General features: G+C 35.5%; 1 protein-coding gene across 1 annotated transcript in view; it reads left to right on the top strand.

Annotated features, from left to right (window-relative positions):
• The window catches only part of LOC122148513 (pleckstrin homology domain-containing family A member 7-like), a 50,813-nt gene extending 45,492 nt beyond the window's left edge, over positions 1–5,321 (top strand). The window contains exon 4 of the mRNA XM_042774702.1: positions 5,234–5,321. Coding sequence (XP_042630636.1) covers positions 5,234–5,321 — 88 coding nt within the window. The remainder of the gene's footprint in view (positions 1–5,233) is intronic.
• The last annotated feature ends 11,582 nt before the right edge of the window (positions 5,322–16,903 follow it).

Genomic DNA, 16,903 nt, shown 5'->3' with positions numbered 1-16,903 from the left:
AAGGTTTGACTAATAGCCTAACACATGCGGAAGGGTCATTACTTCACAGTCTTTGCAAGCTCTAGCGGCTCTTTTCAGGGGTCGGCTCTCTCAGTGCCTTGACACTGACACAAGACACCACTACACCGCTGGCATTTTACCCTCCCAACCATACGAGACAGCTAGACACACTAAAGCCCCGGCAACAGAGACAGAGCGCTGAAGCCTAAGCTGTGAAGAGACAGGTAAACAAAAGCCTGCTGCTGTTCTGCAACACTGTATATGGCATCAGAGGGACACTTATTGATTGTAAGTGGAAACCAGGTCATGTTCACCATTGTGAAAATGCGCTCATTGAAGTAATGTGGTCTCTTAAGTACGGTTTAAGCTTACTGGTAAACAAGCTGCACTAGCGTGTTTTCTAAAGGCAATGTCTGGCTGGTTTGTAGAGTGTTCACACAGTGTGCACTTCAGTCATGCTTCAGTTAAATTTTAATTTCAACTGATTTATGTGCTTCTGAGATATGCAAGTTTAAGTTTAACAAAGCTTTTAATGTGAAACTTAATAATGTTAGTCGAATGCAATAATGAATCTACTCCATGAATCATTGCACAGCCTATAACGTTATATTAAATGGCTGTCATATGAAACATTTTTGGCTTCTCTATATAGCATTAAATTGCATGCTTACACTGGGTCGGTGTGTGTGGGATTTCTAACTGATTATGTGGTGATTCATTGTTCTCATTGTAATTGGGTCCAGCATTAAATGTCAGATGATGAAATTTGTATCTGAGCTTTCTGTAATTTTTCATCTCTCTCCCTCGATTCTGTGTGATGTGAATGGGAATGACCTTGTCCCTGTGAGAGAGCCATTTAAAATGCTTTTCAACCTGCTTCCGGTGCTTAAACACAGCTTATCTGAACATTTTTTAAATAGACACCACCTTTACATGCCCATTGAATAAAAAAATGGTTCAAGGCAATTCATTTTGGGGCTGTAAAACAAACCAACTGGCTTGTGCCAAGCAATACAGAGACAAATCCTTCAATTTTGGACAAGTTGTCTGTATAATCGATAGATTGTGCCTTTTAACAATTTGTTTCTGACACATTTACGCAGTCATCTGACGTGCACTACTTAGCTGGATATAGCCTTGGATTCTCAGATAAATTAATGCATTTGTATTTATAGTCCTCCTTGTCTTTCACTTGCAGTTTAGCTTGTGTTGAGCCAAGTTTGCTTGAGGGTCTCATCAGCGGAAGGCTGTTAGGACCACTTGGTCTTACTTCATCATGATTTAGAGAGTCTTGTCACAAATTAGACACAAAAAGAAACATAAAGTGTGGTGTTCTGTTTCCATTTATGAGGCATGTTTATCTGAAATAATTTAAGCATGATAATGAACCAGCCTGGAAAACATTTATTCAAAATCAGTATGGTAGAAAAAAAAAAAAGAAGTTAAAATTATGCAAAAAAAAAAAAATCCAAATAGAATTCGCATTGAATTTGACACCAAACTTAAATGTAGGGCAGCACAATTTGGGAAAAATTATATTTATTATTAAATAATAATAATAATTATTATTATTATTTTATTATTATTATATAAAAATATTATTTATATATATATTTATATAATGTAATATAATAATAATTGCATTTTTTATTTTGTAAATAAATATAGAGCCACACTTCACAGTGAACATACAGTATATTTATTTGATTAAATCACAGCCTTTGTGTAATTTCAGTTTTTTTCATATAATGGTGTATATCTAAAAATATAAGGTGGAACTGATGAGGCTTTGTAGCAAGACGTAGTGAGTATTTCTACACAATCACATGAGACTAAACAGGTGTGGTGATTATAAAGATCCGGGGGCTCCTTTCAAGGATACACACCATGTTTGTGCACACAAACCCTCACTTATCACAGGCTGTCAGCCAGAACAGTAAAGAGCTCCATTACAAACAACAGTAAAGCTTATGTAGTCACTGCAACCTGTGGCATCTCCATGCAGTGAATTATGGTCTTTAAATACATAGGAGCGACTGGAAAGGAAACAATGTGCTCTGACCTCACCTCTACCTCTCTCCTGCCTTAGTGGAAGTGTAAAAGCGTGTCGAGTTCACATGTATACACTCTTGATGCACACCATTGTGTTCTGCTTGTGAAATGATGCCTCGTGACTTCAAAGCATTCCGGTTCAGATAGGAAGTGTTTTACATTCAAGGCTTTGGGGTCAGTTTGTATCCATTTAAAAAATAGCTTACAGTATATACTTTTATAATGGCAAGAAACTACATTTCATGTCTTCTACTTGGTTTAAATTAGATTTGATTTATTAATTGATTATTAGATGATAATTTCAGAGCTCTTCTATGACTTCTTCTGCATGGCTTGTCTGCCAAATTTTCAGGACGTAGCGGGGAAGGTGATGGTGGTGGATTCATGTCTGATACCGGTTGCTTTATCTCTCAGGAACCAGTGAGCTGCCTGCACTTTCCTTAAATACTGCTACAATCTCCAAGGCTTCATTTTTCTTGGCTCTTTATTACAATAGTGCTTCTGCATACTCTATCGCTTTTAGTTAGAAGAAACACCAAGAAACACTTTGGGTTCTGGAAGTAAAAATAATATAAATATTCTTCATAAGGAAATTGTTTTTGAAACTTTTAAAGAGCTATGAGGTTAATGTAGCAAGGTTTTTAATAAATGGTATATGCTTTTGTTGAAGCCACCAGATGCATTATTTATTTATTTAAATCATCTTTAACAGTGGGAATTTCTGGTTAAAAACTACATTACCCATGATTCTACAGATAAATCTCCAGCGATCGGAGGTGTGGTGGGTTGGGTGGGGGGGGGGGGGGGGGGGGGGGGGGGGGGGGGGGGGGGGGGGGGGGGGGGGGGGGGCTCTAGGGGGGTGTTTTGGGGGGGGGGGGGGGGGGGGGGGGGGGGGGGGGGGGGGGGGGGGGAATCAAAACAATCAAATTGCATCAAAAGAATAGCTTCCACCCACTACCATATTAACTAACTATCTGAGACTGCTTCCTACGCTCTCAAAATACTTAAATGTATATGCATATTTTGCAATAAATCAAAACTATATTGTTTCTATATTTAAATATGATTACACTTTATTTTAGGGTCCAATTCTCATTATTAACTAACTATTAACTATGATATTCATCTCAAACTCTTAATTTGCTGCTTATTAATAATTAGTAAGGTAGTTGTTAAGTTTATGTATGGGGTAGGATTAAGGGATATAAAATATAGACGTGCAGAATAAGGCATTAATATGTGCTTTGTAAGTACTAATAAACAGCTAATATGCATGCTAGTTAATAGTGAGAATTTGTCCTTAAAATAAAGTGTTGCTTTAAATATAATCAACATCTTTAAAAAATAGTTGTATATTTCTTCATCATTTTTAATTTGATTGTCTTTTGCAAAGTTTCATGGGATTGTAGTTCTTACCCTCAATAAAGGCATTAAGTATGGAGTCTTGCACCTTTTTGCTGTCTCTGGTTTTCAAATATTTATTTTTTGTAAAGATGCAAAGTTTGTAATGATGTGCTTAACCTCATAGCTGGTTGGATTGGTTTTCTGCTTATAGCCTTTAACTCTTTAACAGAGACTTTTTAAAACATTAATAGGAAAAACATTAGAATAAATACTTCCAAGGAACCAAAGTTGTTGAAAAAAGTGGGCAGGCACTGTTGCAGTCTGTATGGCAGAATAAGTCCCGCCTTCTAAATAAATCAGCCAGTCATGGATTGGTAAAGTCATTGCAGCTGCCAATAGAAGCAGTTAGAGTCCTGAGACGTGTGCTTGGGAGTGTGCATTGGTTGGACCAACCTGCTAATGAAGCTTATGAAACAGGATCTATGGGATGGTTTATTGTCAGATTTTGTTGCTGATTTTTCCTTATGAAATCTTCGCTAATGTGACCATACCTTAAAGTAGAGGTCTGTGTGGGACTATTTTTTTTGTCCCGCTCCCACAAGGTTTTATTCCACACCCACCCGCTCCCGCTATATATTCACTCTTTGTTCACCCGCTATCCGCTTAGAATAATTTTCTTCCCAACCCGACCGTTCCCGCTAAAGTTTAGATCTCATTTTCCAGAATCTCACATTTAAAATTTTTTTTAGGTCTGAAAATTAGTCTACTACTGAAAATAATGTGTTATCTTCCCAACGCTCTTGACCCGTTCTGACAATTTAATGTAGTCCAGCAACAAAGTAGGAAAATTGTGTTAATTTCTCGTCTACTGAAAGATTTTTTTTCTTATTTTTTATGCTGACAATAAAAGTGTAGGTTAGCACAAAATTGTGTTTTATTCGTCTTGTCCAAGAGTCTTAAATTTAATGACTGTGAGACAACAATAGTAGGAAAAAAAGTGTCAGAGAAAATAAAAATGTACTAAAACAGTTTTTTTCTTATTTTTATTCATCTTGTCAGGATACAGTTCGTTTAACATTGTCAACACCAATAGGGAAAAGTGTAGTAGAGAAAAAAAAACTACATTAAAAAAAAGTGCATACAGTTGTTTTAAATTACGTTGAAGTGTGAGCTTATAATTATATTATATAAACCTTCAGATTTCCTATCAGACTTCAATTGTGTAGACATTTTCCTTTAACACTCTGCAGCCATTAAACAGATTTGAAAGGTGCTTTTTATCAGCTCAGACATAGACTGCAGTGTAACTTTGATTACATATGCATGCACAGTTAGTTAGTCTCTTGTTGTTCATTTCATGAAGCACTTTAATACATAGTAGAGACAATGCCTCTGTTCATATGGTGCACAGCCTGTTTCTGCCATGCAGTCGTGTCCCCCTCAAATGTAACAGACCACTCGATGTTGATGCAGTTTCCTAAAATAGGCACACTGGAAATACATGTCATGCTGACATATTGCCAAACCTCAGACTATGTTACACTGAGAGTATAAATCTTTTCCAGTTGTACCTTACTAACTTACCGTTTGTAATATTATAGATGATATTAGGTTATATACTGCATATATGTTTGCATTAATCTGTGGTTACTCTGTAAACAACATGATTAAAGAGACAAACACCACTGATTATCACTGGTGTGTGTGATTTGTTTTGTGATGGACATGTCTGGGAAAATCCGAGGCGTTGATTGTTCTGATGTTCAGATGGTGTTTTTGCTGCAGAGAAGCATAATAATCACCATGGTAATGTGCTTTGTTTTTGTCTTATCTGTAGCCATAACCAGAGGACGACTACATTCATACATCCAGTGACAGGCCAGATCTCGGCTGAGAATTCTGATTTCAGACTACAGGACCAGTAAGTATGGTCTTTTTGGTATGACTAGGTCATTTCTTTTTCTGTTAGTTTCATGTTCTGTCTCGAGTTTGGTTTCTGATTACATAGATGAAATATTGAGACTTCATATACTTTTAAGAGTCTAAAGAGCTCAGGCTGCTTGTCTCATGCTTCATGTTAATAAGGGTTTTTATTAAGCATGAGTGAATTACATATGGGACCAAAATAATTCCAGCAGCATTTTCTCTCAAAACTGTTTAAAGATTAATATTGTAATGCATTACTTTGAAAAGTTACTTTCCCCAACACTGGTAATTAACTAGGAGTATTTCCTACTTTGATATTATACGTGTTTTTTTTTTTTTTTTTTGGTCAGTAAGGTATTTTTTTGGCAAACTGTTTTTTTTTTTTTTTTTGCAAGGATCAAACGTGACCATAAAGACATTGTTACAAAAAAAAAACAGACATCTTTTTTGTTGAACTTTATTTTTATCAAAGAATCCTGGATAAAACATATCATGATATCATTAAGCAGCATGACTGTTATCAACATTGATAATAAGAAATGTTTCTTAGACACCAAATCAGCATATTAGATTGATCATGTGACACTGAAAAGTTAAGTAATGCCTGCTGAAAATTCTCAGAAAATGATTACATTTTCAAATATATTAAAATAGAAAACCGTTATTTAAATAGTTATAAAATTTTACAATATGAATGTTTTTTACTATATTTTTATTAAATAAATGCAGGCTTGGTGAACTTTAAAAATAAATAAATAAATAAATAAAGCATTTAAAAAAATCAGTACCATCATACGGTTATGATGTATCATGTTAATGATCTATATGTTGGCAGATGCATAGCTGGAAAAATACAGCTGACTTAAGTATCACATGTCTCCACTGGCATTTGTCAGTGGTCTCACTCACTCAGATCCCCTCTTGCTGCTGTCAAATTGTAACTCATATTATAGCTGTCTGTTTTCTCAGACTTGGAAAATTTAATTCAGTGGTATTCCTTATCGAAGATGAATTTTGGGCTGTTTCATTGTATGCTGTTAAGAGGTACATCAGAATCTTTTGGGTTATGTTAGGGAATCTTATAGTAACATTACACAGTCCAACAGCTATAATCCGAAAAGGATCTGGCATTAGAACATAGTTTCAACAGCTGCCCACCAGTCTTATCTAACCTGGATCTCTCAAAAAGCAGCTCATATTAGTGCATATATTACAAAGACTGGGCCTCTCTTAGCGTCTGTCTGCGAGCGGGAGGCTGTATTCTCCTGCCACGTCCTAATGGATGCATCTCATTAACAGCTGTGTGGGTGCATGAGGCTTTCTGAGAACCGCAGGTATATGCTCTCGCTCTTAATGTATCAGCAGACCAGGCACATGCTGGAAAGATCTAATATGTGCTCTAGGGGATGATCATAATAACTAAAACCACTATACATTATGCAGAGTATGAGGACAGTTCATATTTTGACTTGACATGACAGAATCAACAATAAACTGACTGTCCTCTTGCATTCTCAGCACGTTTTTCCTGTTTTACAATCTGTTTTGTATAAAGTGCCGTATAAATAAAGGTGACTTGACTTTAATTAGCATTTGTTTTTATGTTTTCGGTTTTCATTTAGTAGTTTAAGTTTTTTTGTAATTTTGTTTTGTGCATTTGTCATTTTTTTATTTTTATTTAATTACTATTATTTTTATTATTATTTTTAAATTTCCATTTAGCGTTAATATATTTTATTGCGGTTTTGTTCATTTTAGTGCTTAAACTTATTTATTTCAGTTAGCTGCCAAGGCAATTCAACATTAAATTTTTTCAAGTTTAATTTTTTAATTTAAAATTTATATTAATTTTATGTCAGCTTTATTTCAATTAATTAATTGTTTTAGTTAACAATAAACATAACTACCATATACAGTGAGACACAGTGTCACTTTGTATCAGTCTGTATAGCTTTTATATTTTAGGCTAGCTTTAACCATCAATATTTTCATACCTAAATGATTTCTAAACTTTAAAAGCAATGTTTTTAGAAATATTGATCCTTTCATGTCAGTGCTGCACCATGCTGCTATACTGTGCAGATTCTTTCCACACCTTTACTAAGAGCCACTGAATAAAAGGTGCTAGAGAGGCTTGAGTGCTCAAAGCCCACAGATTCTTCAAATGTGCATATCTAAAAGGATGGTCTGTGTTTTCTTTTTCTTTTGTATGTTTGGCTCTTTGTCTATCTGGCCATCTGTTCTAAGAATCTAAGTGTGAGAGTCGTGCTGTGAGGTTTCCTCAACCATCTCCCTGCTGACTCTACGTCTTATATAAGGGGATTCTGATTAAAATTGATGAAAAATAACAAACGTAATGTCATACAGGTTTATGTTAATGGTTTGGGTTATGGTTGGCCCATAAGTACTGTATAACACAGTGGCATTTTATGGTAGTGAGGTTTAGGGAGTATAGTATAAGAATAGATTGAAGAGGAAAGAAATAATATATTTTGTTGCACTGTTCTTATGATTTGACATAGTCCTCAAGTCAGAGTGTAATGACAGTTATGCAAAACAAAACTTCCATTGTTGTGTAGGCAGTAGATTGTATTTACTAAATTTGGGTTCCTTGTAGACAGTTTCCTTTAATTATGCCAGCTGGAATCAGTAGATGAGAGATTTTATCTATAAACACAGTAAAAGCTGAAAAGAAAAGGCTGCAATATTTGTATAGCTTTTAGTCAGGCAGTGTTTTTTCTTGTTGACTTATAAAAAGAGATTTAACATGCATTTAACATACATATGAACAAAAACTTAAAAAAATAAAAAACAAGAAATCATAGACTCAATAACTAAATAACTGAAAAAAACACATTACATTACACACAAAACGGCTTATGAACACAAAAAACCATACCATAAACACAGTCTGAACACAAGATACATACGCAGAAACACGTGGTATTGCTATAGTAGGAAACACATGACAAATAAAGACAGTGTGTTCTAATATCAGCTCAAAATATCACACTTGTTTGATATCCTCCATCTGGATGGAATCAGAATCTGAAGCTAAAAAAAGAGTCTGTCGCCATCAAACACTTTGTAAATTTCTATGAAATCTGTCAGCTCAAATCTGCAAACTGGCTCTGACTTTTGCCAACTAGTGTCAACTTGTCCAGACTGAAAATCAGGGCAAAAATCTGGACTAATCTTGTATAGAGTGTTCTAGCCTTAAGATAAATGAATAGCAGTAAATTCAGACAGCTCTGATAATTTGATGTTTTCACTCATAGAGGACTCTTTTGGTTCCTCTTTGACTGAAGAGGAGCCAAAACCAGTGGTTCTGTCCTAGTTTTGCTTTCTGTGCTTTCTTAGTCTTTTTGGTAACTGGATATCATTTAAAAAATATATGTAAATGCATGGATCTCCTGTAGGAATATTGATTGCAATTGAGAAGTTTGGGAAAGTGTTATATATATACTCACCGGCCACTTAATTAGGTACACCTATTCAGTTGCTTGGTAACACAAATTGCTAATTAGCCAATCACATGGCAGCAACTCAATGCATTTAGGCATCTAGATGTGGTGAATACAACTGAGCATCAGAATGGGAAAGAAAGGGGATTTAAGTGACTTTGAATGGGGAATAGTTGTTGGTGCCAGACGGGCTGGTCTGAGTATTTCAAAAACTGCTGATCTACTGGGATTTTTACACACAACCATATCTAGGGTTTACAGAGAATGGTCCGAAAAAGAGAAAATATCCCAGTGAGTGGCAGTTGTGTGGATGAAAATGCGTTGCTGATGTCAGAGTGTCAAAGGAGAATGGGCAGACTGGTTAGAGATGATAGAAAGGCAACAGTAACTCAAATAACTACTCGTTACAACCGAGGTATGCAGAACACCATCTCTGAACACACAACACGTCAAACCCTGAAGCAGATGGGCTACAGCAGCAGACCACACCGGGTGCCGCTCCTGTCAGCTTGGAACAGGAAACGGAGGCTACAATTCTCCACATGCTCACCAAAATTGGACAATAGAAGACTGGAAAACCGTTGCCTGGTCTGATGAGTCTCAATTTCTGCTGCAACATTTAGATGTTAGGGAGTAAGAACATCGTAAAAAAGAATGTATGGATCATGGCTGCCTTGTCTCAACGGTTCAGGCTGGTGCTGGTGGTGTAATGGTGTGGGGGATATTTTGTTGGCACACTTTGGGCCCTTTAGTACCAATTAAGCATCGTTTAAAACAGCACAGCCTACCTGAGTATTGTTGCTGACCATGTCCATCCCTTTATGACTACAGTGTACCCATGTTCTGATGGCTACTTCCAGCAGGATAATGCACCATGTCACAAAGCTCAGATTATCTCAGACTGTTTCTTGAACATGACAATGAGCTCACTTTAATCAAATTGCCTCCACAGTCACCAGATCTCAATCCAATAGAGCAGCTTTGGGATGTGGTGGAACAGGAGATGTACCTAATAAAGTGGCTAGTGAGTGTATACTGTATATACAGTATATACTTTTATTCAGCATGGATGCATTAAATTTGATCAAAAGTGACAAAAAAAGACATTTATAATGTTACAAAAGATTTATATTTCAAATAAATGCTGTTCTTTTAAAATTTATATTTATGAAAGTCATGAAAAAAGTTTCATGGTTTCAATAAAAAAAAAATAAGCAGCACAACAGGTTTCAACATCGATTATAACAAGAAATGTTTTTTAGGCAACAAATCAGCATATTAGAAAGATTTCTGAAGGATCTTGTGACACTGAGGACTAGAAAAATCGATTCCAATTCCAGAATAAGATACTTAAGGTCAGAAATTGGATACTTGTCAAATTAAAATAGCTATTCCGGCTATTGATTCCGATGCGCTTTTTTTTTCTTCATCTGTGAGGACCGGACCTAGCGATCTGCCAGGACCTTTCTCGCTAATCTAAGTGCTCAAAAATGGCTACATTTGCGATGAGAAGCCAAAATATCTAAGTATAATATCTGTGATAGCTAACATGTTGCAAGGGAAGGTTCACCACCGACATGACAAAGCACTTTAATTTAATAGATCGTTAAAGTTTGCGAACACGATTCAAACCCCAACGTGCTTATATTCCTACATTACAATGATTCGTATGTTTCATTCCTCAACATTTGACGTGTGAGATCAATGTTGTGATCACTTGGTTCATCCGTGCAGCATACGATGTTCACATCAGTGTGATTTGAACATTTAAATTTGCATTCGTGCTACCATTGACCTAAAGAGAGCAGCCATGAATGAAACAGCTTCACAGTCTTCTCAGCCACACAGTATCATTACTTCTGTGTTACAAACATTCAAATCACAGAAGTACTGGGATAAAAGTTTATTTGACAGTTCAAATAAAGATTTATGTACATTATTATACAAGTAGATAGAGTAAATCACCTTCTGAAAGTAATTTAACACTTCAAATGAAGATTCATCTATTAAATTGTTACACCAGTAGGTGGCAAAAAGGGGGCTATTAAAATGTATTTGTTTTTGAATCATAAAAGAGATTCGTTCAAGAATGCTGATTCATCCAGTAATGAAACAAGTAACAAGTATCCTCAATTCATAAATGACATGTGATTTTTAGTTTTCCAATGTTTTTTTCTTCAGAATCATGAGAGAACCACAACTTCCATTGAGAAAAAAACAAACCAAAACAAAATTTATCCAGAATCATGCAGTTCTATTTTGCACACTAACAGCTCTTAAAGACTCCATTTTTTATGTAGGTTGTTGATTTTTGTTCATGGTATTCAGCTCCAATAAATGTTTTGCAAAAAAGAGACACAGGATAAATCTTTGATATCATTATTTAATCACACTGGGAATCGAAACTGGGAATCGAAAAGACAAATTCAAACTAAGCGGAATCGGAACTGATAAATTTCTAATGATACCCAATGCTACTGAGGACTGGAGTAATGGCTGCTGAAAATTCAGCTTTATAATTACATTATAAAAATATATTCAAATAGAAAACAGTCATTTTATTTCAAAATATTACAGTTTTTACTGGATTTTAATTTAAATAAATGCAGTCTTGGTAAGCATCAAGTCTTCTGTCAAAAACATTTTCTACCCAAAATCCTACCCACCCCTATATTTTAATGCTAGTGTATTCGTTTATCAAGATGATTTACTAAAACCAGTGAAAGTCAATAAAGACACAGTCCGCAAAGCATGCTATATATGAGTTGCTATATATGTTTGCGATATGTCTTTTCTTTTTGAAGTTGGTTTTAAAACAATACTAGATTGGATTAACTTATTGAAACATGTGGAGAATATTGAAGCAGTATGATCAGCAATATGGGTTTAAAGGTGTTTGTCAGTTTGCATAAGTTCACAGCCCATAAAATAACCTACTGTTGACCTGCCTGAGTGGATTGCTGCATTTGTCATCCAGGTCATGTGAGCGCTTAAGGGGAAAGTTCACTCTCTGTCTAATCATGGGGAATGATACTTGACACATGCACAGCAAACTCTAATTTACTAAAAGTCTTTTTGAAGTGAGCTGTGATATTAAAAACAGGTACTATGTATCTCTAGTGTGATTAGTAAATGAACAGAGCAGATGCAGAGCAGTACTGCATTATGTGATGGGTTGTCACTTTTGGAGGTGCTTGTTTTCATATACCGTCTATAATCATTAGCTTTACATAAATTGTAATCTTACTGCCTACATAGTCAGTCAGGCTGATTTACTAACAGTCATGGAACCCATAATGTGACTAATTTGGAGTGTTTTGCGTTGCAGCTAACACACTAGCTAGCACTCCTGTGTAGCCAGACCTAAAGGGATAGTTGACCCAAAATTGAAGATTCTGTCGTCATACTCACCAGCATGCCATTCCAAACCTGTATGCCTTTCCTCCTTTTAATTTATAATTGAACCGTTTTAATTAATATATTTCAGTATTGAAAGTATTAGTTTATTTTATTGTCTGAATTTTTTTTTATAATTTTCCTAATGACAGTGGTGGCTAAGTTACCCCAGTTTTAATGTAAGTAACAAAACTATAGTATCTGTGTTGGGTTGGTGGAAAAATATGGTTTCCATTTGTTAGTATGGAGTGAAACACACTGTTTATCATCATCATGCAGTGTTGCCAGTCATTTTTAGGGTGTCATGTTTTGCCACAGACTCAGCGTATCAATGCTAGCACTCAAGACTATTTGTAGCACTATGACTAAGACTTCTGATCACCATAGGAAACAAGAGGATATCATTTTTACACTGATGTGAAAATTCTGGAAAACAACCTGAAACTTCTAGCCATTGCGTATTTTCTTGCATGAATAGAATGGTATGGGTATATAATGAGGAGTCGTGGGTTATTATATACTCTCACCGTAGGGGAGAAAAGCGTCTTTTGGCCCTGTTAATAGGTAACCATGTTTCATCCTTCATATTTTATTTGTGTAACTATTAATGTAGGGCCTGCAAGGATTTTTTCAATTTTTTCTACTAACCACCCTTTTTCACCGCATAAATTTTGTGATTTTAATTTTAATTACACAATTTTAATGAAATTGTTTTCCGGGTTAAGTTCGCTGCACAATTTGGTCAAAAACAAAAAAAAAAAAGTCAGTTAGGTCTGTCCACCGATATATCAATGTGAGTAATTTACTTAATTACATGATGTGCCGATTAGTTGAACTCTTAATTTTGTTTCTGAGAAACTAACCCCTTAATAAAAAACAATTTTAATTTTATTTGTTGTTCTTTAAATGAGGAAAATGAGTTGAATGGACAAAAAGGAGGACAAAAAGTAAGCTTTAAAAACAAAAATTTTGATTTCAACATTGCATAAATAATTTGGATTCAATAAATGGGTTATTCATTCATTTTTAATGAGTATTGAAAGATGAAAATAAAATAACTAAAACAAATATTGAATATTATATATATATATATATCATAATATATATATATAAGACAATATGGTTTTTAAAATTTAAACAAATATTAAACCTATTGTTTATTGAATACTATTATGTAAAAAGTCAGTATCACATTATGCAGTCATCATGCCGTGTGTGATTATTACTAAACTATTCATTAGATTCATAAACCTAAAACAAAAAAAACCCATAGGGGCAATAACGGCATTCTAAGAGGCTAGCTAGACAACACCCATAGTCAGTCAATCATCTAGCTCATGTTTGTCAAGCAACGCCGCTTTGTTTTAAGTTTTATTTTTTTCCAAATTAATTGTTCAACACAAAATATCAATAGTCACTATTACAACCACAACAAGAATAAACTAATATTCATAATCCTGATTAAAAATAATTATTATTTTCATTGCATATATTAAAACGTAAACTAAAAGATATACACAAAAGAAAAAAATATATTAATTGTACCTATTTTACTGTAAAATTAAAAGACTAGTTATCTATGGGGTATGGCTAAATTTTCAAATAAATCATAAACCAAGCTTTTATTTTAGTGTCGACAAACCTCAGAGAGACCTTAAATACTTATTTGATTTAACAGCTTCTTTATAAGCATGTTTCTTGAGCAAGTTTGGGAAGATGGTTGGAGCATTGCATTTTCAAATATAAGTTACGTAAGCTGTTGTCCCAAACTCAAGAGCAGATGGAGAGATTGTTTGTACAGTTTGTGGAGATCGCAACAGTTACTGCTACCGTAGACACTGAAAACAATACCATCAGAGTTTAAGCTGCTCCGCGTGTAAAGGACACAGTGCTGCGCTGCTTCAATTCTGAAATCACACAGCAAATATAATTTTCAGTAAATTGCAAACCTTTGCTCGCACTAAGCCATGAATACTCAATTGATTATTTGATTCTCAATTGTGCAGCCTTAATGAAATGTGTTGAATGTAAAGCCATTTAGCAGCGTAACCTAAAGAGCCATCACTGTGTCCTCCTCTGGCAGGGACTGGACCGACACATGCTGAAGCAAGCCACAGCCGACCACAACGCCCTCGCCGCACCATGTGCAGTCTGTGGCCTCATACTAACTGTCACCTCTTCAACTACTGGATCACCACTTATCAGGCTCATAAAGTCGTAAGAACCACTGATCCGGTTGGATAGACAACAAACAAGGCTCGACACGGTAAAGAAAATAGCGACCTGGTATATTTGTAGATAGAATACTGTATAGAAATAGATGAGTAAGTTAGCTTGACAAGAATCCTGATGCAGAAATCATTCCTCTATGCTTGGTTAGCATCTGTTCTGGGTAATTAGAGTGTTTCTTCCTCTGTGCTGAGGCTCCATTCCCTAGTGCTGGTGACACAAAACACAGAGAGTGATCAGAGCCTTGACTACATCATCTCTGAGCAGACAAAGAAGGGACCAATGAAAAGGATTTTATTTGTATGATGGATTTTTCGGTGCATATCTGTGTAAGGATGCATTGTTTGGGATATGATACACATGAGCTGAATAACATGCTTTGCTTTTTTTTTTTTTTCCCGATATTTTAAAGGCATAATCCACCCAATAATTCTGTTATTAAGTTAGGACAGTTCCAAACTTAACTAATACCTTTAATGTATATCTATTTAAAACTTAAATGTCATGTATTTCAATATAATGTTAAAGTACAAGATTTGTAATAAAGTTGCATTTTAGGTACATTGAAAATATATTTAATTCTAAAGGTAACATGATACCGATAACATATCTACCTGTTTTGTTTATCAAGATTTTCTTTTTCTTTCTGAGGGACAGTACAGAAACAGTCATGGGTGTATGAGAAAAGATTTTACATGGCGATTATTTCACATTGAATCTAAAAAGCTAGACCTTTGCTATACAAAAACAGGAAGTTGTATTATGAAGTTATCGTTTTTAGAATGGAAGCCCTTGAGTAATAGTTATAATCATAACATCATTCTCTTATGTTAACTCCCAGGAATGCTATGTCGGCAAAAGTAATTTCTTTTTGTGAGGGCGGTGCCAAGTTTGATTAAAGAAGATGCCCTCACGAAGGCAGCAGCAGAAATGTTGCCTGTGTCATCTTCTGCCTGTGTTTGGACTGTTCTAGGTTGAATGAATTGTAGCTCTTGTCGTGGCAGTGCCGGCGTGCAGTGGTGTGGATTAGCTGTTATGAGTTGCTCTGGATTTTTTTGAGTGCTGGGCAACATGTAGTCTAACATTGCTTTGCCCACAGAATTCAGCGGATGGTTTTAGAGATCAGCTGTGCACCGGCAGGATGGTCCAGGACTATTAATAGGTGATGAATGAACTTTAAATCCCCCAGTCATCTTCAGTTTGATATGTGTGTGTGTGTGTGTGTGTGTGGGTGTGTGTGTGATATAGGGATCCAAGTCCAGTGGAAGCGCCATAGCTTTGGGAAAACGAGATCATGCCTATTAAGCGGAATCCAGTGTTCCTGAGTGGTAAGGTGATGGCTCTACAAAACAGGTAAGAAGAATTGGACCAATTGTTGTTTATTGGTTAACCAAACTTTTGCTTTCAAAGTATACTTTACATGATAGTTTTCAGCCTTACACACCAAGAAGTCAGGGACTTCCCAGTATTAAAAAGGCATAATTGGTCAGTAAAAAGGTTTGGAATCAGTAGGTTTATTATTATTCTTAAAAAAAATTAAATACTTTTATTCAGCAAGAATGCATTTAATTGATCGCAACGTAAAAAAAAAAAAAAAATGTACTAATAAAATGCTTGCATCACAGTTTCCAGAGAATGAAATTAAGCGGAATCCCAGATGTTCTACAGTGGTACGTGGATGGCTCTACAAAATAGGTAAGAATTTGACCAATGCTTGTTTATTGGTTAGCAAACTTTGCTTTTGCTTCCGATATTTGGCTTTTTCAAATATCGGCATTGTGATAAGTTTTCTGCTTGGCCGATGTGTGTTCGAGGCGGTTTTATTTTGATGGCGTGAAAGGCGGCACTGGGCGCACCACAGCTCACACACTCTCCCTCTCTTGTTTACTGTCGTTGTGAACAGTTCTGTCTAAAGCCTATTCGGACGGGACTAGTTAGGGGATCATTAGAAATTGTATTTCTGAACCGTACTTGGTGATTTAATCCCATCCGAATCTGCCACGTCTGTGTTTTTCTCACCACAACCTCTGTAATAATTCAGAGCTAATTACCTACTGTTTTGTAAACTCAGTGATCCTCTGAAAACCCTAATCCCCTTCGAATGTCTGTGATTGCGTGATATTTTATTTTCTAGCGTTTCATTGTTGTGTGTTTATTGCTGAATTACCGTGATATAGATGCTCTTATCATATGTGCATTCTCTTTGCTTCCTGGCAAAGAAACAATAAAAAATAACAATAATAAAATCAAGAGCCAGCTCACATAAACTGTTAAGACTGGCCTATTGTAATATCAGTGTGGAGGTAAAAGATACTCCACGTTTGATAATGCACTCCAGTGCATAATGATTTAATTACAGATGTAGCCTGCCTTTATAAAGGTTAAACATGGGTTTACTACAAAAAAAAAAAAAAAGTTAAACTAAAGAAACCACACACACATTACTTTTGGTTTTTTGCTATATAGCCATTTAGCTTCCATGGCGGTATTTG

Source organism: Cyprinus carpio, chromosome A18 (genome assembly GCF_018340385.1).
Source record: "Cyprinus carpio isolate SPL01 chromosome A18, ASM1834038v1, whole genome shotgun sequence".
In the NCBI taxonomy this organism is placed as follows: Eukaryota; Metazoa; Chordata; class Actinopteri; order Cypriniformes; family Cyprinidae; genus Cyprinus; species Cyprinus carpio.
The sequence above is the reverse complement of the archived record's forward strand: the minus strand, read 5'-3'. Positions and strand labels throughout refer to the sequence as shown.